This window comes from Pelecanus crispus, chromosome 1 (genome assembly GCF_030463565.1).
Source record: "Pelecanus crispus isolate bPelCri1 chromosome 1, bPelCri1.pri, whole genome shotgun sequence".
Lineage (NCBI taxonomy): Eukaryota > Metazoa > Chordata > Aves > Pelecaniformes > Pelecanidae > Pelecanus > Pelecanus crispus.
This window is the reverse complement of record NC_134643.1, coordinates 71963917-71987172: the sequence shown is the minus strand read 5'-3', so window position 1 is coordinate 71987172 and position 23256 is coordinate 71963917. Positions and strand designations below refer to the sequence as shown.

General features: G+C 43.2%; 1 protein-coding gene across 1 annotated transcript; it reads left to right on the top strand.

Annotated features, from left to right (window-relative positions):
- Window positions 1-10235: 10235 nt before the first annotated feature.
- LOC104038548 (aldo-keto reductase family 1 member B7) lies at window positions 10236-19502 on the top strand. The gene is made up of 10 exons (XM_009492954.2): window positions 10236-10304; window positions 11077-11244; window positions 12292-12408; window positions 13144-13221; window positions 14692-14814; window positions 16549-16655; window positions 16857-16938; window positions 18037-18120; window positions 19032-19114; window positions 19460-19502. The coding sequence occupies exons 1-10, from the start codon at window positions 10236-10238 to the stop codon at window positions 19500-19502; spliced, it is 954 nt and encodes a 317-aa protein (XP_009491229.1).
- The last annotated feature ends 3754 nt before the right edge of the window (window positions 19503-23256 follow it).

The following is a 23256-nucleotide window of genomic DNA, read 5'->3' as shown; positions in this document are numbered from 1 at the left end:
CAATAAAGTCATTCTCTTAAAGCATTGTTATCAGTCTTTATAGACTATCAGGCTAAAGAAGAATTCATTATTTATGCCTTTCAGGTACAGAAAACTTAGAAAATAATATGGACTAGGTGTAAATATTGCCATTTAATTTTCACAACCAAAAGACCTAGAAGTATACTACTTTTGTTTTAAAAGTTCACAGCTGACATCCACATAATCTTAATATGCTATAGAGGCCACATAAATATGTTAGGAAGGTTTGAACATATCTCCAGCTAAAGAAATAGTTTTAAGATCAAGAATAAATTACACCAAAATGGAAGGAAGAATGGCAGAATCTCCTGCTAACGATCTAGGGAAAGGTAGGGCCTGTGATCTTCATTCTTTCATAACACCAGAGAGTTTTGCAAGCTTTCTTATACTTCTGACATCGAAAAGAAGCATAAAGCCACTCAAAGTTACCAAGTAAAATAATTTCCTTAAAAAAAAATCCCAATTTTTCTCTCTTTACTTAAAACATAGTGAAGTTGGCTGTTCTTCCTAAAGCTATTTATAAGGTGGATTCTGTGTAATGGGATTGTTAGCACATTCCAGCTTTGTTAATTATTTGATTCCATGAATAAAAGAAAATAAAATTGTCATAATACCTATCCTGAATTGTCTCCAGCACATGGTTGCCTCCTCTTGCCAAACGAGGCTGTAAAATTGCAATTGGAAGCTGATCTGCAGAGAGTCACGGGACCTTTCCTCTTTACCCAGAAACCCCAACCATGTTTAAGAGTCTAGAAGTCTGATGTAAAAAAAGTCTGTAGATGAACAAGAAAACAAAAATTTAAGTGAAGAGTGTAACAGTGTAATAAAAGCAAACAACTCCGTTTACATAAACATGGTTAACTCGTCATTTCTAAGTATACCCCCTTCTTGACACAAGTGCATCTATTTTAATAAGACCTTTAAATAAAAGACTGTCAATTCTCTCGTAGCAGCAATGACAGCAATGAGCCATCATCTAAGCCAGTTAAAAATCAATTATTTCCAGCTAGTAAGTGTAAATATCTTCTCAGGTAACTTGTTGGATGCCACCCAGGCATATCTGATTGTTCATGTTCAGAAATAACTGCATGAGGTTGAGCTGACAGGTGTCTGACAATCACTATCAACACTTCAGAGTGCAAAGAGCTGGATCGCTGCCACTCCAGTACATTTTCTCACAGACCGCAACTCTCCTGCATTCTCCTCCATGATCAGGCACCGTCGTTCCCTTCATACTGCTTAGCTCAGGCAATCAGAGCTGTCAAGGTATTTATCTGCATCAAAGATGCTGTCTCAGCTCTTTTCTAAAGTCAACGGCAATAGAAGAGCTCCAAAATTTAAAGGAGGAAAGGAAGAGAGGAAGGGCCCTAAAAGCAAGGAAGATGCAGCAATCAGACTGCACAATTATTGAACTGAAGAAAGCCTTCACAGGTTTACCTCAAGGCCCTTCTGTACGCGGTTAAAGTACATGCTTCCAGAGAAACACAACACACTTGGCTCAAGATTCCATGGAGCTCTGGTGATTCAGGTCCAATGAATGTCTGCTCCTGGTCTTAGAGTTTTGGTGAAAAGTTTCACTTCATTGTTGGTAAAATTGGTGTCTTGCAACCACCCCAAAAGCAGCTGCTGCAGGTAGGTGATTTCGGTAAGTACTGAAAATCCATGACATGCTGCTAAATTTGTGTACTGTCCATTGCATTCAAGGAGGTGAGAATCAATCAAAGCATTTTAGATATGTCTGTCTCACATACCCAACTTTCATCACCACTGATGTACCACTTCATACTGACATTGCCAGATCCATAAATGTAACATAGTGCAAATAAGACCAATGGAAGCAGTTCTGTCTCAGTTAGAGTAGGCATTTCCTACTCTAAGTTATTGGTGTTTGTTTTCTTTTGTTTTTAAAGAAAGGCTGAGAGTATACAACAATTCAAAATCACACTGAAGTCTGGGAGTGTCAGAGTATAACATAAAAGGGCAATAATTTGGCTTCACTGATTGCCACAGGCAACCTACAGGAAGGCCACCTGCAAAACAGGTGGCCACCTCCAGCAAGGTCGCAGCCACGCTTTGAACACCACTGCCACATTTACCATGCCTGCACCCACACACTGCAGTTCAGGGATGCGCGGGGCTGGGTGCCCTGGGAGGGCTGCCGGGCTGCCAGGCTGCCCAGGGCGTGATGGGACCATGACTCAGCTAAAGCACAGAGGCAGAGGTGGCTTGATTTTCACCTGTACTAAGCATTGAGAAAAGGCCTGGAAGGCTTTTAGACTCCCATGAAAACAGGTTTTATTAGGGTATTTACAACATTATTTATCTTTTATAGAGATAAGGCAATTAAGTAGAACAGAAGTGTAAAGTCTTTATAAACAAGTTTGTGCCACTCCCTGTAAGCTCAGTAGCTTTCTAAGTTACACTAGACTTTGTACCTTCATCCCTAGGAAGCACTTTCCACCACCCCCAAAGCCTGGCCAGCTGCTGGCCAAACCCTGCTTCTCCCTAGAGACCTATCTTGCTGCAACATCCCCAGCAACGGTGCCCAGCACAACCCTGCAGCCCCTTTAGCTTGCCCCAGCTGAGCAGCCACCAAACCACCATTAGGGACAGACCAGTTCCACCTGCCTCCACACAGCTCAGGCTCTTCTTCAAGCAATGCAACAGCTAGCCTAAACCACACAGAGAACTACATTATCATCTCCACCATGGTCAAAGGCTGACCTCTTCCAGGTCTCTCTGAGCGCACACCAGATAGAGATGTATCTTACAGAAAGAACTGCTCGCTACTTACTGCTTTCTAGATATCCTCCAGACACCCCAAAACACTTCACAGGTTGCATCACAAAGCTGCTCAAAGGAAGCCACCAACAAACACAGGGAAGGGCTCAGCACCGTTACAGCTCCTTTGCAGGCAGCATGGCCAGAGAACAGCAGAAGGAAATGTGGTCCCAAGGCCCATGGCTGCTCCTCCTCACTCTTGCTACAGGATTTGCAATGGGCTGCTGCTTGTCAGTTTAGCAAAATATACTCATTGTTTCCAAATGACCCTGAAGTGCATGTCTGCTCAATTCACAGCTGAAACACTAGCCACGAGGGACTACAGCAGCCATTCTCCAGAACAAGCTCAAAACCATAGAATGAATCAGAATCATATAATGCTTTGGGTTGGAAGGCACCTTTAGAGGTCATCTAGCCCAACCCCCCTGCAGCGAGCAGGGACAGCTTTAACTAGATCAGGTTGCTCAGAGCCCCATCCAACATGACCTTGAACGTTGCCAGGGATGGGGCCTCTACCACCTCTCTGGGCAACCTGTTCCAGTGCTTCACCACCCTCATTGTAAAGAACTTCTTTCTAATGTCTAGTCTAAATCTATTCTTCTTTAGTTTAAATCCATTATTCCTTGTCCTGTCACAACAGGCCCTGTTAAAAAGATTCTCTCCATCTTTCCTGTAGGCCCCCTTTAAGTACTGGAAGGTTGCAATAAGGTGTCCCCGCAGCCTTCTCTTCTCTAGGCTGAACAATCCCAACTCTCCAGTTGCTGGTGAGCACCCCATGAAGTGACAGCCACGCTTGGAACACCTCTGCCATGTTTGTCATTCCTGCAGGTAAGTCCCCGCTTGCATCCACATGCTTCAGCCTGTGGGTGAGCGGGGCCAGGTGCCCCGTGAGGGCTGCCAGGCTGCACAGGGCATGACGGGGGTGTGACTCAGCTAAGCACAGAGGCGGATTGGGGTGAACATTTAGGGACTCGAGCATCTCTCGTATTAGGAGAGGCTGAGAGAGCTGAGGCTCTTTAGCATCGAGAAGAGAAGGTTCGGGGGGGTCTTATCAATATATATAAATACCTGAAGGGGAAGTGCAAAGAGGACTCTTTGCCAGGCTCTTTTCAGTGGCACCCAGTGACAGGAGGAGAGGCAGCGGGTGCAAACTGAAACAGAGGAAGGTCCCTCTGAACATTAGGAAACACTTTTCTACTGTGAGGGTGACTGAGCACTGGCACAGGTTGCCCAGAGAGGTTGTGGTGTCTCCCTCCTTGGGGATATTCAAAAGCTGCCTGGGCACAGTCCTGGGAAGCCTCCTCTAGGTGGCCCTGCTTGAGCAGGGGAGTTGGACAAGATGAATTCTAGAGGTCCCTTCCAACCTCACCCTTCTGTGATTCTATGTCTCAGTCTTCACCCATATTGAATTCTACAAAGATGCCTAGTAGGCTTTTAGACTCACAGAAAAAAAAACAGGTTTTATTGAAATATAAATGGCAATACTTACCTTCATTATTTCATATTTGTAATTTCATTATCGTTGCAATCAATACATTGCAACAGAGAATATTGCAACACCTTTTACATTTCCCTCTGGCACAACTGACTCTCCACATCTTTCTTCAAAAAAAGCCCCCAAATCCACATCCTGAACATGCTTCCTATCCCCTTCCTTTATTGCATGTGACTACTCACTTGTCAGCTCTGCAGGAGGAGAAATTCGTGACAGGCTCCTTAGTGATAGTACAGGAAAATAATGCACATTGCTTCCCCAAGGAACACTAACAGCAAGGCTGTCTCATGTTGGGGCTTTCTAGGTAAGTACTTTCATCTGAACAAAACCAGTCCCAATAACATTGGACTAGCCACAGAGGAAATTTGCTTTTTGCATTTCAGTATTTTAGCAAAGGCTGACCACAAAGGAGCACCATTACTCTTTGAAAGAGTAGCTCTAATGGAAGGAGAACTCAAAATCAGACGCTAGTAAACACCCAGTGAGGTGATACCAATGCCTAGAAAACTATGGCCATGCTTAACAAGGTTATGGACAAGTCATTTCCTGCACCTGTACGCTCTGATTCGTGAAACAGCACGGCAGGGTGCTCCAGGGAGCTGACAGGCTTTCCAGGCAGTAAAACCACCAGGACTCAGCTAAAACACTGAGGCCCATCCACCTCAATCATCACCCATACCATGTCCAGAAAAAAAAAAAAAAAAAAGGGGGGGTTTAAACTCCCATAAAGTCAGGATTTATAAGGCTATAAATGCTGATAGTTATCTTTCTCCATGCAGATAAAGTAATCAGGTAAACCAGAACAGAAATACCTGAACAGAAAAGCCTGTACACATAACTGTGGCCTTCCAGCGGGTCTCCTCTGCCAGCCCATGCGGTGGCTGAGTTGCCAAAAATCTCTCCCTGCTCCTCCCTGGCCCCCAGGAAGTTCACTCCAAAATCATTAAGGCCTGGCCAGCTGCTGGCTATACCTTGCTTCTCTGCAGAGGCAATGTCACTGTGCTCCCTGCTCTCTAGATATCTTCCGGCTGCCCCCAGACACCTCACAGGTTGCACCCTGAAGCTGCCCCCAACAAGGGGACAGGGAAGGGCTCAGCACCTATTGCACCTCCCACACAGGAAGCGTGGCTGGGGAGCAGCAGCAGGGGACATGACACCCATGTCCACGGGTGCTTCTCCCCACGCTCTTTGTATTAGTACCAACGAGGCCATTCTTGGCTAGGACACAACTGGCCCCAGTGTTAAACAAGCAGGAGGTAGAGAGAGAATGACTCATGTACTCATATCTTATAGTATCCATATCTGTGGGCACAGACTTACCTTAAGAAGAAAGTGTAAAAACAGGTATGATGAAATGCATTAGTTAAGGAGAGCAGAAAATTGAACTTTGTCCCACTGACTGTGGGTGCTCAATGGGGTGAAAGGTTCACCGGCACGAGAGGTTGATGGCAGCTTCACCCACTCACCCCCTCTCAATGAACACAAGTTTGTTGCAAGCACATCCATCTGCTGGATCCTCTCTGTTTTGAAGGCCTGGGATCCAGGCAGTTCTTAATTCCTTGTTTCTCCTCCTTTCTTTGGTTGTTTAGTAGTCACATTATTCAGCAATTTTAAGTCCCCCCCTCCACTGCAAACTGTCTTTGATGCTCTTGGGAATGTGATTCTTCAGCAAAGAGCGGGGATTTCCATGGCTTCCCTCTCCAGTCCAGCTTTTCTGAGGAGAGCTTATGGTTGGGCTAAGTGACAGAGGATTGATGGACAGGGCCCTTAGAAGTCGGTCAGCCCAATATACAAATATTTGGCTGGGCAACAAGCCCCCAGCAGAAAAGGAACCCCTCCTCATACAGTGCTGAGATGGAGAATAACACAGAGGTCAACCTCCAAGGTGGATTAGAATGCAAAAATGGGTCCTTGAAAAGAAATGATACTCACACAAGCTGAAGGTTTGTGATTTGCTACAGTATAATTCTAATCAGTCACGGTATCAGAAGAAAATACACACATATATAGCTAAAAATTTGATCAAAGACACAGCACAGTTCAGTCTGACAGATAATACTTAAGGCAAATCTGGACATCATCTGTTTCACCTGACCTAAAATGCCAGACCGGCTAAGTGTGTAAAGGCTTGGAGCACGTTTGCACAGAGAGGGCTGGCTTGACTGTAAAGTGAAGCATCCAAATTATAAACAATTTTGAACTGATCAAAACCAGTGATCAGTTACCTTCTCCCAACAGTTACTGGTTTTACAGAAGTAAATTATTTAAAAAGTGTCAATTTGGAAACCTCAGGTCTTAGAAGACAGATTTAGAGGGAGGAAAAGTGTTGAAGTCTCTGTCTAGACACCCAGTTTAAAAAAAAAAAAGGGCCAATTATGATTGGTTCTTATACCTTTCACACCAACATTTGATGCAATTAAAGGTAAGTTGTAGATCAGTCTCAACATTTTCTAGTCTGTTCTTTACATGATTTTAGTCAGCTTCTATTGCTGTAGCACCCAAGTGTCTTTAATAATAGATTAAGCAATAAGTATATGTCATGGGCTTGGTGTAAAAGTTTGTCAATATAATCAGAGGTCAGTGCAGAAGAGTAGTGTCATCCTTTCTGGCCTTAAAATCAATGTACAATTATTGATTTTATAAAATCTTTAGATTTCTTTCTGTCTTTTCTCTGTAGATCTTGCACTCTCTTTTCTGTCAAATTCCTCACATCTCTTGCAGTAGCTTTGGGATTTTTCCTTTTTTTTAGGGGGTCGGTTTGGGGGGTTTTTTTGTATTTGTTTTCATTAGAAGAGTCCTCCTCCCACTGATCTAGTTTGAGCATACTGGAGTTGTCATGTCAGTTTGAAAATTTTGTTTCCCTGCCTACATTTTGCTTCTCTCTCTCTGCTTCATATCAACTTGGTATCCTTTTCATTCTGCAAAGTGTGATGACAGCCAAGGCAGCAGGACGATGACAACAAAGTTTGGTTAAGCCAATGGCTTGGAAACCAGGCCAAGGAGAGAAAGAAGAGATTTTGTTCAAATATAAACCCAGAACATGAATCTGCCAATCAACTGAAAATACTGTCTTGTAAAAGCAGCTTAAATAATGCAAGTGCACAAAAAATTTAAGAAATCACATCAAACATCATGGTTAGAATGTACTAGTGGCACAATAACTCACAATTGCCTCTATATTTTGGTAAGCAAACTGTATTGGATCTGGCTGAGATGGAGTTAATCTTCCCCATAGCAGCCCTCATAGTGCTGTGCCTTGCATTGGTAGCTCGAAAGGTGTTGATACACACCAATGTTTTGGCTATTGCTGAGCAGTGCTTGCACAGCATCAAGGCTGTCTCCCCAACATTTCTGGCCCCTCATGAGTAGGCTGGGGGTGGGCAAAATCTTGGGACGGGGCATAGCCAGGACAGCTGACCCAAACTGACCAAAGGGATGTTCCTTACCATATGACATCGGCTCAGCAATAAAAGCTAAGAGAAAGGAGGAGGAAGGGGGGCAGGGAGGGCGTGCATCCATTACTTACATTTGTCTTCCAGAGCAACTGCTATGCATACCAAGGCCCTGCTCCCCAGGAAGTGGCTGGACATCGCCTACTGATGGGAAGTGGAGAATAAAATCTTTGTTCTCTTTTTTTTTGCTTCTGCACGCAGCCTTTGCTTTTGCTTTTTTATTAAACTGCCTTTATCTTGACCCACGAGGTTTTTTTCCCATCTCATTTTCTCCCCACCTGTCCTGCTGAGGAGGGGAATGATAGAGCAGCTTGGTGGCACCTGGTGTCCAGCCAAGGTCAACCCACCACGCAAACATTATCAATCCAAGCATAAAATATTTGATTCTCCCTCATTCACACTGCACAACTCACAAGAAGACACCAGTGGAACTTACACAACATGTAAACTGTCAGTCAGGGGTCAACCACGAGCAAGGAGGAGTTTATAGCAATATAAGCAAAAGAAAAAGGAAGACTCAAGAAGCAGAGAATCCCTACTCTGATAAACACAAAGCCTATGAGATGTCTAAAGTAGGGTGTTGAAATTACATCATATTTTTAGTACTTTCCATAGGGATCCATGTGTTTCCTGCAAAAATAACAATAAAAACAACGTTGTGAAAAGGCACAGGGCAGTAAGATCAGCCTTTTGAACTAGGTAGATGGATAAAGCTGTCAATATCTAAAGAGACAGGCTCTATAAAAGGTTAGGAAGGAATGGGATTGTAAAGGAGAAAGGACCTTATTGCCATGATTATTCAGCCTCTCCAGCAGCTGTGTGTGATGCTGGCCGGGGAGCGGATGCAGAGCACCATGGACACCATCCGGGGTGGGGGGCGGAGGGGGAGGTGACAGAGCAAGGAAGGAGCTGGGTGAGGGGCAGTGCCTGAGAACATACAGTCAGCATCATCCATGCAATTCTCACGCTCCATGCCTGAGACCTGAGTTGCCTTTTTAGTCTCATCAGGAGACTTCCCTGAACCTTTTCCCGACAAAATGTTTGTCTGGTGTCTGCATTCATGTCTGCTTTTGTCTTTGTTTGAACTGGGATTATTTAAAAAAAAAAAAAAAAGTTGAAATAACTTACATTGATGAGACCCTAGTCTCAGTAATTGTGCCAACATATGCAGAATAGAAACATGAGAAAGTGGGAGGAACTTAATATATAATGAAGAATTATGGCTGGTACTGTTTAGAAGCTACAGCAAAAATTCATGCAATTTTAAAAATGATCAGAAAAACTGTTTTGAGAAATTAGATAAAGTTACAGTTAGATTGGGTGGTGAAAGCCCCTAGAGTGCAAGAGGCAGGAGGCCTCCTGTACACACAGGGAGCTAAAACCCACTGCAAAATGGGACCACAGCTTTGATGCTTAGCATCAGGTGTCTGAACTCATATTAACATACATAAACAAACAACATCACTCTTGGAAGAACTCAGCACCCATAGTGCCTGTTAAAAGGCATTCAGACACCACAGTGACAAGCACAGCACTGAAAACCTGACTAGCTAGAGCCATAAAAGTGAGAGTCAGGGTGAACCTCTCCTGTTACTTACTCCTTAGCAGCTCTCCCATTGAGTTTGATGGCCTGGATTTCACCACAGCTTCCTCAAATGAAGCAACTTTTTCCTGAGAACAGCTAAGTAGCCCAGCCCTCCCAGGCCCCTGGCTCTCGATTTCTGAGGCACTCTGTTCATATAAAGTTTGCTACAGCCTTTAAACATCAGCCCTCTGAATGCATTTTGACCCCACATACAAAGCAAGGGGTTTATTTGGATTAAAGCGCTACCTGTAGACAAGCTGTAATCACAAATCCCTTTTGCGGCCTCCGACACCCTACTGCTGGCTGACATTTTAATTGAGCACAGGGAACCGATGCCCTCACACAGACCGACACAAGGGTCCTGCGGGGAGCACAACGGGAGCCCACCCTGCTGCAAAGAAAGGGAATGCAGAATCTCTGTACAGGTAAGACCATGTCCCCTTTTAAGGAATTCCTCTGTGAACAGCAGGTGAGCTTAATATTTTCTAGGACAAAAGATGGAAATTTCAGTCCATTTGTCACCACTTGAGAGTAACTGAGAAAATCCTTCAGCAGCCCAGACACCCATTGCCTCATGCAGCATTCTCCTGGCACCCATGAGATTCTCTCTGCGGAAGAACACGCACCAAGGGCCAAGCTCATTGCTACGGCATTTGCTTTTAGTTTGTTCAATGCAAGAACAAACAAATCCTCTTAGCATCAGGCTTCCGCAGCTGACCAAAAGCTCCAAAATCAAGGGCATGTTGCATCGCACATGTGGTGAAACCCGGGCGGAGGCGGGGAGGGAGGTGGAGGGGAGGGGACGTCCCCGGCGGGGCGGTGGCCGTGGGCTGAGGCGGGGCGGCCCCGTGTCTTTAAGCCCCAGTGGGCAAGCACGGACAGAAGGACACCCACAGACACCATGGCGAGCCCCTGCTTGGAGCTGAGCAACAAGATGAAGATGCCTACCCTGGGGCTGGGCACTTGGCAGGTACCCGGGCAGGCAGGAGGACGCTGGTCCCGTAGGTGCTGCGAAGATGAAAGGAGAAAAAAAAAAGAACCGTGACCAAAAACGGGGTTCCCGTGGAAGCCATGTTCCTGCGTGGGGGCCGGGGGGATCGGTCTCGGCGCCTGCTTGCAGCGACCGCCGCGATCGCGGCCGCTTGTGTAACCGGGCGGGCTGCCAGGCGGTGGCGGCAGGGGGGGTGAAGGGGAGAAGAGGGCTAGGGGAGCAAAAAGCAAAGGAAAAAAGGCAAAAAAAAAAAAAAAAAAAAGAGGGGGGGGGGGCTGGAGAAGGTGAAGGGAGGCAAAATAAAGAGGAGGGGAAGCAAAAGAAGAAACCAACAGAAAATAGATTGCTAAAGGCTGCCTGGTCCAGTGCTTGCAGCTCGCAGCCCTGGGATGGGGTCACGGGCTGGTGGAAGCCCTGCTCTACGAAACTGCCTTTGTGGGTAAAGGTTTGGGGAAGGTAAACGGGCAAAACTGGTGGGCAACACTGAGGGCAAACAAGGGGAAGTGATGCTGGGCGTTACGCTGCTGGAAATGGCAGAGTCCAAATGTCTCACAGAAACCAACTCCTTTCTACTCTATTCCCTTTCCCTACAAAAATTCTGTTTGCCTGGGAAGGTGAAACTCTGTTTAAATGTAGGTGACAAGGAAACTCCAGCAGCAGCTGGAAAGGGAGACTTTGAGGAGCTATTGCAGCAGTGAGCGCTGGAAGAAGGCCATGGAGGAGCTCCTGGTTTGGTTGTGTTTGCTTTCAGGCTGCTCCAGGAAAGGTGGAAGAGGTGGTGAAGTTTGCTATTGATGCAGGCTACCGCCTCTTCGACTGTGCCTATTTCTACAAGAATGAAAATGAAATAGGGAATGCAGTCCAGCAGAAGATCAAGGAGGGGGCTGTGAAACGGGAAGACCTCTTCATTGTCACTAAGGTACAAGGATGCAGGATTATTAGGGCATTTAGCTTTTCTCAAAGAGAAACCCTTGTTCCATCTGTAAAGTAACTTAAAGAGTTATTCCCTTCTACGACATTAATTTCATGGCCGTCTTGTTGTGTGCTATAATTTCCATCTTTTATTTGCAGTTTGGACTGAGCTTTACCTAAGGAACCATTGACAGCTTTGTAAAGATAGTGCAGCTGTGGCTTGCATCTATTAAGTCACTTAATTATACTGAAGATTCATTTGTACATACCCTAGAAAGATCAGTGAAAAAAAGACAAGACAGATGTCTGAATTCAGAGATGCTGTGCTACTTACAGGTTTGCAAGACACTTGAAACTGGTGTCATGTACAAAATGTAAGCCTGAAAGGGAATAGAAATTAAAGTATGTGACTTCAGTCTGAAGTATTTTCCATCTATTTACTCCTTTTCTTCATTTCATCTACTTGTCTCAGCCATGCCCTTTACCAAAATGTGAGAACTCTTCAACTAAAAAACTTGGGGTTTTCACCAGCAAAACCATAAAACATTGACCATAACTAAACTTTTCCACATGCTCTTCATTTTTGTTAAAGAATGGGTTTTAACTTGAATAATACTTGCAAGTTCATTTATTTAAATGCCTTGACTTTTTGTTTCAAAAATGAAGTAAAATTGACAACAGTTCTCACTGTGGCCAGTTAAAAGGGACAGAAGGGGATAGCTATGAGCAGCTGAAGACTCAAAATTTAGGCTCCAAAAAAAAAATTCTAACACTAACAGCTTTGCTGTGTCAGGTACACCTGGCAGAGTGTTACATTTAGTTCTGAGAATCTCTTTTCATAAGTAGGAATACTGATTGTCCATCTTCACTACTGACTCCCTTATTTGTGGTATATTTATCCTATCTTACTGTTAAAATATTGGCATCCATTCAGTGTGCACGGGGTAGGCAGGGAGGGAGTTGTCCTCCCATACCACCAAGGGAGAAGCTGCTGTCCCTTGATCTGGACTGTGGAAGCTGTAGAGTCACAGTTGGGCTTGGTTTCTTCCCACAGTTGTGGAACACATTTCACGAGAGGTCCCTGGTCAAGGCAGTGTGCAAGAAGAGCCTCGCTGCACTGCAACTGGACTACGTTGACCTCTACCTGATGCACTTCCCTATGGGATTCAAGGTAGTCCTGCTCTACATTCCTCTTCTCCTTACCTGGCTAGAAACATGGTGTATTCTCTCATCTGTGCTGTGACCATCTTTATTATGCAGCTGGGATATGCTGTGGTTCATTTGGCTCTTCCCTGAACCTGCTGGTGGCAAGTATTCAGTCACTAACTAGGTAGTGGTACGTTTTAGCACGTGGGTCTGGCTTTCCATACCTGTGGGAGCAAGATAGTCATAGGTATGACCACTGCTAATGAGCTGCCTGGGTCTCCAGGGAAACTGTAACCAAGACACAATGCTGAAGTTTGGGATCATGGCCTTCTGCTGGGTCAGGACAGTGTGAAGATCTCGGGTTTTGGAGATGTTGGCTTGATCTGGAGTAACCAACAGTGACAAATGAAGCACAGCACAGAAAGAACATGCTGCTTTTTTTTCCCCAGTATACACGTGTGTAAAATAAATAAAAACTCTAGAATACAAGTAGTGGGGTGTTTGTTCCCTTCTCTCTAGATCTGCCTAAGTTATTCACATAATTGCTACTAATTCCTACTCTTTGTATGCAGGGATTGATTTGTAGAAATATGGCCCTCATCCAAAAGAGAATACTGATGAACATGCATAATTTTTAGTTATGTGATATGTTTAAATAACCTGCTGACTTGCTGCCTATAATTCCAGTCAGAAATGCTAGTAAACAGTAGGAAATAAAACTTTTTTAAAAGTCTATGGATTATCTGCCTTGAAATAACAGGCTGGTGAAGAACTGCATCCTGTGGATGATAAGGGTATGAGTATCCCCAGTGATACCGATTTTCTGGACACATGGGAGGTAAGTTTACGTTTGCTCTTTTGAGCAGGTGTCAGCGCCAAAGATGGAGCAGGGATCTGCATGCACGATGAAATTAAGGGATAGGTTTGGGTACAGAGAATAGTCACACTGTCCTGGTTTCAGCTGGGATAGAGTTAATTTTCTTCCTAGTAGCAGGCATAGTGCTGTGTTTTGGATTTAGTAGGAGAAGAATGTTGATAACACTCTGATGTTTTAGTTGTTGCTGAGTACTGCTTATGCTAGTCAAGGACTTTTCAGCTTCCCATGTTCTGCCAGGTACACAAGAAACTGGGAGGGGGCACAGCCAGAATAGTTGATCCAAACTGACCATAGGGCTATTCCATACCATGTGATGTCATGCTCAGTATATAAACTGGGGGTGTTGGCCGGGGAGCAGCGATCGCTGCTCGGGAGCTGTCTGGGTATCGGTCAGCAGGTAGTGAGCAACCGCATTGTGCATCACTTGCTTTGTATATTATTATTATTATATTGTTGCTATTATTATTATTATATTGTTGCTATTATTATTACTATTTTACTTTATTTCAATTATTGAACTGTTCTTGTCTCAACCCAGGAGTGTTTCTCTTACTCCTCCGATTCTCTCCCCCATCCCACCGGGGCAGGGGGAGTGAGTGAGCGGCTGCGTGGTGCTTAGTTGCTGGCTGGGGCTAAACCATGACACACACAAAATTGCATTTCATGACCAGAACGAGCAGAGCTGCTGCTACCCCTCATTTTAAGGAGCAAGAGGGGGATGTCTTTAATAAGACTAAAGAGTAGGAAACTAGCATCACTGTAGGTGCTGTCACTAAAATAATAGTTGAATGTGCACAATGGTAGAACTGAAGCACAGATTAATCCAGGTGTGGCTATTAATTTACTGGGTTATTCATACAGACAGGGAATTCTCACACTTTTCAGTGTTGGGCATCAGCATCTCAGGCTGTCCTTCAATCTTCCTTTCTGTGTGGACTGAGAGGATTCAGGGTCTAGTCCTGCTGCTGGCACCTCTGTGATGTTACAACTCTGGGAATTAATAGTTTTCTCTACAATAGCAGATTACAATTCCAAGAAAATATTTTGAACTAACTGAGTTTAAGCTAACATCCTCCCTGCTGTGTTCTGCCAACTCAGAGGCAGTGTGCTGGCATAGAGGAGGTGGAGGGGTCTCCCTTGCTTCTTCCGCTCTGGTAAAATAACCCCCAAAGAAGCCAAAGCAAAATATTTTGCTTCCCATTACAAAAGGGTTGGCCAAGCCATTCTTCTTATATTATTTTCCCACCTGCAACGGGACATAAGGCATGCAGGTAATACAAGGTGCAAAGATTTTTTTTTTTTTTTAATTTGAGATACTATTATTTAATCTACTGTGGGTTGTTTGTTGGTTTGTCACTAGCTTTAGAGAAATAAAATAATGTGACAGTAATACCACCTCATAAAAACACATTGGTTGTCCTTACTCATTAGGCCATGGAAGAGCTGGTGGATGCTGGTCTGGTAAAAGCCATTGGTATCTCCAACTTTAACCATGAGCAGATTGAAAGAATCCTGAACAAGCCAGGACTGAAATACAAGCCAGTAAATAACCAGGTAAGATTTTTATTTCCATTGATGTCAGCTAACTTTGGAATATTCCTAAATATATTCTTGCTACACTTCTGCCATGACCTTTAAACAGTTTTGGTGCCATGGAAAGATCTTGCAAAGCACTAGACGTTTCTGGTTGTCTGAAAGTCCCTTCAAGTCAGTACTGCCTGCAGTATGCAAGGCTTTGGTATGGTGTCAGTGTTGATGGTTTTTAGCTGACAGGGATCTCAACAGAAAACTTACTTGTAAACTTGTGTGTATATAACGCAGTGGAGATTTGAGAAAAATACCATACAAACTAATATGAATTATTCATATCACAGTAATATGAAACAGATGAGAATATTTCATTTTTAGACATTGGAAAAAAGTGAAAATATCCATTACCTTGTATAAGACCTTTTGACTTTCCGCTACACGTCTTCTTTCACACTTCCAGTGTCACAGCCGAAGTTGCCACAGGCCCATTGCTGCTAGCCCTGGGATGACTAGCAAAATCCCCACTGCAAGCTACTGCACAGGCATCGGAATGTACAGAAATGCTTTAACTCATTCACTGGACTTACTTATTTTTCAACATAAAATAAAACATTCTCATTATAAAAAGGAGGGTTGAAGTTTACAATTATGTAACAAATTCTCACCATGTACCTCACGAATAAAATCACAGGACAGCAGGGGCATCAGGACCTTCTGACTTTCTTCCATATGCGACTTTTTTGCACTCGGCTGGGGGATGCTAAATGCCCATCTCTGCTGGTTTGGGACTATCCAGGGAAATCCCCACCCTGGGACGATGCAGGCACAGTGCTGCCTGTGCTGCTGCACTGCAGTGCCAGGCTTGGGGCTAGCATGTGCACTGGCCAGGCTTAGCACAAGGGGGACATAGGACTTGGAAAGACTTTATTGAGGTTTATAAAGTTCTGGTGGGGATGGACCCAACTACCCCCATGTTAAACGCTGCACCAACTTGGACACTTGAAAGAACTTCAGGCTTTGACTCCAGTTAGCTTCTCTGTGGGTGTGGCTGTGCCACACACTGTCATTACAGTAGTTGCCTAGTCTAGCTCGGGTCTAAATAAACTACTGTACATGGATTGTACATGGATGTCACCATGCCTGGTAGCAAAGCTATGGAATTTAGAAACTGCTGGGCATGTGCATGGTGCCACATCATGCAGCGTAGACATAGCCCTGTGTTCATGCTATGGCTTGTGGCGATTTGAGCAGCGTCCCCCCGTAGGCTCCTGTTGTTTCCAGTTAAAGGACATCTTGCTCAAATGGTTGGTCACATGATCCAAGCTAACCTAGAGAAGCTCATCTCCCCAGGCTTCTTCAGGAGCCGGGGAGACTCCTTGAGGAGAGGTTGGGTGACTCGGAGCAGAAATTAAACCTCACATATCCTGAACTGCCCCTCTGAAGATGCAGTCCTGCTCTCCAGTAGTCCAGGAAGACCAATTTCCCCTGAATTCCTGATACAGATAGCCCTTTCACTCTTCTCATCTATTTCTCCTTACCTTTGTGTAATACGTAGCATGAGGAAGCCCTATTCTCTGTGCCAGGCCTCTAGGTATTGCTGTGACATGAATAACTTTTTTATAAGATAGATTTTAATCATGATATTGGGAGTCTTTGCTTCACATTTTCTGTGACCCAAGAGGAATTAAAATGTTAGTTATGCGCCGGAGCTCAGTGCAGTCTGCCTCTGTGTCAGCCACTGTGTTTCTGTGCTTACAGGTTGAATGTCATCCATACCTAACCCAGGAAAAATTGATCAAGTACTGTAAATCCAAAGGGATTGCTGTGACTGCATACAGCCCCCTTGGCTCTCCTAACCGCCCATGGTAAGAAAGCATTGCAGCCTTTCTATATACAAAACAATGCATTTGCAGCTTGAATCTTTGAGGCAAATGATGTAAATAATGCAGGTATAATGAGAAAAGTGCTGTTGCTTTGTTGCAGATTATTTCACACAAGATGTCAGGCTTCCTGCAGGAAAGTTGGTACCTTTCTACCATCAATATCCTGATTTTTGTTTTTAATAGGGCCAAGCCAGGGGAACCTGTGTTGCTGGATGATCCCAAGATTAAAGAGATTGCAGTTAGACATCATAAAACCCCTGCCCAGGTAAGTGGGGTTGTCGGGGCGAACTATTCCTCCTCCTCAGACATTTTTACAAGCTGATGTCCAGTCTTAGAAGGTGCTGCCTTCCCTAAAGGTACAGTATAATGGGGTTAAACTGCACTTGACTCTTCATACTGCCTCAGTTCTTATCAGCATTCATAGGAATTATCAGGTATTTTCCAAGAGATCTCGAGTGCTGAGCTTTTGGGGCGGGAGGGCTGATCAGCAGTGATACGTGCTTACCTCAGGTCCTCAGGTGTCCCCCTTCCTAGGGAGATTTCTTCTGCTCCCAGAGAGAAGTGCTTGCTCCCTGAGAACCCCTTTTCTCTGAGGTTTACTTACAAATCATTGAGCTAACTTGTTATTCCTTTCTCCAGATAAGTTAGGCAACTTCTTCAGAGAAGCCCTGTAATTTGCAGATGTGTTTGATTGCTCTGTGTTTGCTTGTGGTCACAAAGAATCATTGAAAGCTGCTTGATTATTCAAGGTGAAATTTTTTCTATATTAGTCGCTAGTCACACAAATGAGTTCTTGTGCAGGGTGCGTAGAAACCACTTCAAACAAATACACGTGTTCACAGGCAATAACCATAGTCATATTTTAAGACAGGCAGAAAAGGACAAAAAAATTGTATGCAACAGTCCTCTTTTGAGGGAGGAAAACTTTTAAAATATATAAATATGTTTTTCCTTTTAAGGACTTCAAAAAGCTTAACCTAGGTGAGGTACTTACCCATGAGCCCAAAATAATCTGCAGTATCATTATGCTCATTTGGTCTGAGCACCCATATAGCGCAAGCGAGAAGCATCATCATTTTTCTCTCCACCTCCTACCCTAAATGAAAACAACAAATCCTGGAGAAGCCAGGATGTAGAAACAACATAGGCCAGAAACAATTCTAGTTTGTCGGTAGACTGCAAGTAAATGCTAGCACATCAAACTCTGGTATGAAAACCAGTAGAATCTTCCAAAGAGTGAACATGGTTGTAGAAAGAGAACTTGGTTTGTGCATGGAAAAAAAAAGGTAAGAGAGAACACAAAATGCATTTGAACAGATTTCTTGGTACCCCTGTGTTCATGCTCCTCCTTGCTCTTCCCTAGGTTCTGATCCGGTTTCTTATCCAAAGAGATCTGATTGTCATTCCCAAGTCTGACAAACCACAGCGTGTTGAGGAAAACATCAAGGTGAAGTTTCTATTGGGACTGCTACCACCTTTTTACACAGGATAGGCACCCACACCCGTATCTCCTCCATGTTTCCAAGCAGTCCCTAAGAGGCATTGGAAGGGGAGCACAGAGACGTAAAGATTGGGGCTCAGCCCTACCTACCCATCCACGCTTGTTCTCTAGGGAAAAGGATTTTGTTCCTGGCAGGAGAGAAATGGGCTACACCAGGGTGGTCCAAGCTCTGCCGCCCTGGAAGCGGAATCCCAGATTTGGACTTGCCCTCTGGGAGATGCTTAATGAGCCCCTCTTTAGGGTTCAAATGAACAAATTGTAAACAGCAGACCCGTTATGGTTTATTTCTCACTTTGAGGCTGTGGCTCCCCTTGGCAGGGAGGTTCAGCTGGGTGTTTGCTCATAAGGCCTAGCATCTTAGATGATATCTGTGTGTTACTTTCAATTCAAGCTGCTACGGTTTGGACTTACTTTTCCTATGAACCACCACCAAGAATTCTTAGATGATTGATTAACTGTGAGACAACTATTTGCAGCTGGTACCCAGTAGTCCTCTGTTGTAGCAGAAATATTTATTGCTAGTTTCCAGTATTTGTGACACATTGAGTAATCCACCCTTAGCACCTTAAGTTTTCTGTCTGTGCATTACAACACAAACTGCAGTGGTGTTTGCATCCAACCACCCATAACTGTAAGACAATGCTATGAACAGCACCTCAGAGAGAAAAGGGCTATCTTGATTACTTCAAGGGTAAATTGGTATTTGGCTGAGAAACAAGAGGATTTCTTAACTACACTTAGTGTGGATGCAGTATGTTCTTACCTCAAGCCATAAATGCATGAAGGACACTTAGTAGCTAACTACTCATGAACCTAAGTAAAAAGGTCTTTTTTTCTTTTTTTTCCCTGCCTGCTAGGTGTTTGACTTTGAACTGTCTAAAAAGGAGATGGATGTCATCCTCAGCTTTAACAGGAACTGGAGGGCAGTTCCAGTACTCCCGTATGTTCCTTATTATCCTTATTATCCACTAGGCCTATCTCTATCTGTATTTTCATCCCTCATAGTTTGAAAACATACATGACCAAAACCAGGGAGAGCTCATATCTTAAACATGGGCCCCAGGTAATGAGACATGTCCTGGAACTGACGTCAGGAGGGAGATCCATTCAGGGCATTCCCTGCACCATCTTGGTGTTGCATGTGCTTGTCCACAAGCCTGTGTTCAAATTAATGACAGCAGCAAAACTTGAGTACAGTGGCAATGGGGGAGGGAGACTGCAGTAGAGAAATGCTGCTGAAGATACTTTCTACAATACTTGAATAATTAGTTCTTTCTTTTCTCAGAGCTGTCAATCACAAGGACTACCCATTCAAAGCAGAATATTAATGCCAGTGGTTCCTGCAAGACCTCCGTGTAACTCCCTCCAGATTAGAAGATGTACACTGTAGCTTAGTCTTGAGTTCTTCTGTACTTGACAATCGTTAAGAGCAGTTACTTGTCCTCCTTTTTTAGGAGGAGACCACTAGCTAGTATAAAAATGCATCAATAGGGATGGGTCTTTTGTTATGATGGTTAACAGAAATCTGTGTTTGATTAGTAGTAAAAAGACAATGTCTCTTCATTTCTTTTTTCCTTGTCTTCCATAATTAAAGACATGTTTAACAAAAAGCTTTGGTTACTTACAAGATTTTTTTATATGTTATTTCCAGTGTGGTCAGTCATACTGGCTTATGAGTTGCTGTCAAGTAATGCTGTCTTTAATTACTTTGCTTTTTACATAGTTGTGATTTTTATAGTGTGAAGCTCTAATGCTTTAACATTTTATATGAATAAAATTTGAACAACAACAAAACTTAATCAGTGTAGTGCTTAAATTGTTTCATACAATTAGTTATAAAACAAGCCTGAAGTCTGGGAGGTTTTAAATTTTAATACGGATAGACATGAGCTGTTTAATTCCTGTACAAGGACAATACACAGAGACTACTTTGTGGCTTATGCATCAAACAGGATTGTGCTCTAGCTAGAGCACAAAAGAACAAAGTTGTACCTATTACTCCACAAAGCCGTCCCTCCGGACAACAATAACAAAAGTGAAGTCTTGTGTGATGAGAGGTGAAAAGTTGAAGATAGCATCATATGCAGTGATAACACACATCAAAATACACCCAGCCAAACATTATGGGCTACCTACAAAATCAGACTGACTTGCTCTGGAAGTCTCAAACACAAAATTGGATTTTTGCACTTCTGCTGGCAGCATTCAGAACAAGAGTTGGCTTTATCCAAGGAAAACATAGAAAACGTTTTCTTTAAAAACACCAAAGCAAACCCTGAGGTAGACTCAGAATTGCTTTAAAGTATTTTCAGATGGGTAGTGCTAGGCCAAAGCAAAGGCAGGCTTGAAAAAGGCTGTTTTGTGGCATTCTGCTCACTAACAAGAGAAAGTCTAGCTAGGATGCCGAGTGAGCTGCAGGAAAGCATGATGAGAAGCTAAAGTGACAATCTGGTATTGTCTCAAAACACATCACCTCATAATGGTATCAAAACACCAAAAAAACTTGCAGTGCTGCTGACTCGGCCACTGGGATTTGTCTTTGGTGGATTCTGCCAGGAGGTGGTGCCAGCTGGTGGGAACAAACCATAACCGCACCACTTTACAATTTCCTAAAAGTAAAACTGATTGTGCCCAGCACGCTTCCATGCTCTCAAAAAAAGGCAATAACTAGGAGCAAAAGAAACTTACCTACATCAACAAGGAAAAGCATCATTTCAGCAAAGAGCACAGAGAAATGTAGCAACGTAGTTGGTCAGTACAAGGCAGGAGAAGTCATTCTTGCAAGCATACAAGCTCTTTTCAGGTTAAATTAGGCAGCATCCGATTATTTCTCCGCCAGTAGCTCAGAAAACTCTGCTTGCTGCAGCCTTCCCAGTGCTTCCCGTGGAGCTGGCAGCAGCCTGGGGGGCCTCTTTCAGGTGACCGTGACCTGGTTAGAGACGGGCGTTACAGGCTGTGCTGCCGCTAGAGCAAAAAGGAAGGGGATAGGAGGACAACAGGAAAGCCAACAGCTCCCCAGGCTTGGTCCCCACGGTCATCCAAACCTGGAAGCACATCCCACCGAGGTACACAGAAGAAATATGACAGCTCTCACACAGAAAACATTTTTCAAAGCAGGAAAGCAGATGGCTGTGCTGCTAGGTCAGGACCTGCTTCATTGAGCACGCTGACTTCTAGATGATGCACAGCTCCTGTTTTGTACTGATAGGCACGACAATTAAGATTTTCTTTTTTTTTTTTTTTCCTTAAGAATATGTAGGTTGAAGCCGCTGATTTAATGACTTGGCTGTGTGGTGTAGGATAGTACATCAGGAGAGACATCCTTCGAGGTTCTTTGTAATGATACATTATTTTACACGGCCTTAGCCCGATTCCCATCCCAGTTACGACAACTGTCTCGTTCCTACTCATTAACAAACACGGGGCTGCTGATGGAAATATTCCATTTATTGTGGATGCAGTTTCAGAATACATTGTTTGAACAAATCATTTTTATTGCAGCTATCAGATGTATTTGAAAGACTCAGAGGAGTGTTTACAAAACCCCCAAACAAAAAAACATGACAACTCACAGACAATGTCAGGCACAGTTTCACCCCCTACAGATAACTACGTGCACCTCTATACGTAAACAAGATGTTTCAGCCAAGCACAGGAGCTCATCTTAGGGTTGAAATGTAACATTATTCTTCTTTAGGAAGAAGTCAGATGCTATAAGAGATGGAAGTGGTGAAAAGGCAGATCCTGGTAGTTCCCATGCGCAACAAAGCTGTTAACAACGTGCTCAGGGGCTACTTCAGTTGCCCAGTTTATGCCACCCATACACTGTAGGATGTAAATGCTAAACTGTATGGCATGTAAATTCAAACCAAGCTGACGTCTTATAGCCATGTGTTTACTATATACAAATGAAAACACCTGTAAATAAGATATTCGGGAGAGAGAGTTAAAAAGAAGCACTATAAAGATAGAGGTTTACTTCATTTTAGGTGGACTTAGTGTACGGCACTGATGGATGGCAAGATTTAGTGTACAGTCATTTGAAACAAGCTCCAACTGTGTTTAGGTTTTTTTTTTTCTTTTTAATTATGGTAGTTTTATATAAATTAAACTACAATGTTTTATACAAGTGACCTATTTTTGACCCTCTATACCCTTACCTTTTCCTCTTTTAAAAACTATACTTTCTTTTTAGTTACCCGTTACTGGGCAACTGACATTTAAAATTTTTTAATACTTATCTCACCATACCTCTAATGGCAATTATGATATCTTGTTATAGAAAAGTGTGTGATTTTGTCTTTATTTTTTTAAGCTGTGATATTGGCTAATTATGTATGTTTATTACTAAATATAATACTCTAGCACGTATTAAAGCATTCTACCATTAGTAGTGCCTTTAGGCTAAACTTTGTAAAGCTATGTGTGTATATATTCTAAATTGCATTCAGTTACTAGTCACTAACAACAAAAAGAAATATCAGTACCGCTGTCAGCTAACATAATCATCCAAATTTAGGTATTAACTTAAACTAGAATGGAAAAATTGATACTTAAAAAAGTATAAAACAAAAAAAATTAAAACACGTTATTGATGCAGTATTTCTCATGACATGGGCAACTTACAGAAAATATTACATTGTCAACTAAAGATATTTCTTCCATGCCTTAGTCTAAAGTGCAGAAAGAAAGACTTCTGTATCACAGAGTAACCATTGTTTTTATAGGTTTACTGCACACCTTTGCTTAAGCAACTTCACTTTACATGCATTTTGGGTTGACCTCTTATGCCAGCTGAAATCACTGTTCAGATACATAGTTAGTTATGACTATCAGTAGGAGAGTCTATATATTTCACAGCATGGGTTTCTTTAGGAATAAAGGCTCTTGTGCAAAGGCAGTACTATTATGATGAATGTCTAGACTGATTATTAAATACAGTGCTAATATACATGGTTTTAACTGGGATAATGCAAAAAGACATTTTGGTAAATAAACATAAATATAAAAAGAACAATTTAGCACTTTTTCCTTTTTTTTTTTTTTCCCCCAACTGATTGGTCCAGCGTCTTTAGTGGCCTT

Excerpts from the sequence above, each read along its gene's own strand:
- LOC104038548 (XM_009492954.2), top strand. The coding sequence starts at position 10,236 with ATGGCGAGCCCCTGCTTGGAGCTGAGCAACAAGATGAAGATGCCTACC. Across the intron at positions 18,121-19,031 it reads GTGTTGAGGAAAACATCAAG|GTGTTTGACTTTGAACTGTC; the intron begins GTGAAGTTTCTA and ends CCTGCCTGCTAG. Across the intron at positions 19,115-19,459 it reads AGGGCAGTTCCAGTACTCCC|AGCTGTCAATCACAAGGACT; the intron begins GTATGTTCCTTA and ends TTCTTTTCTCAG.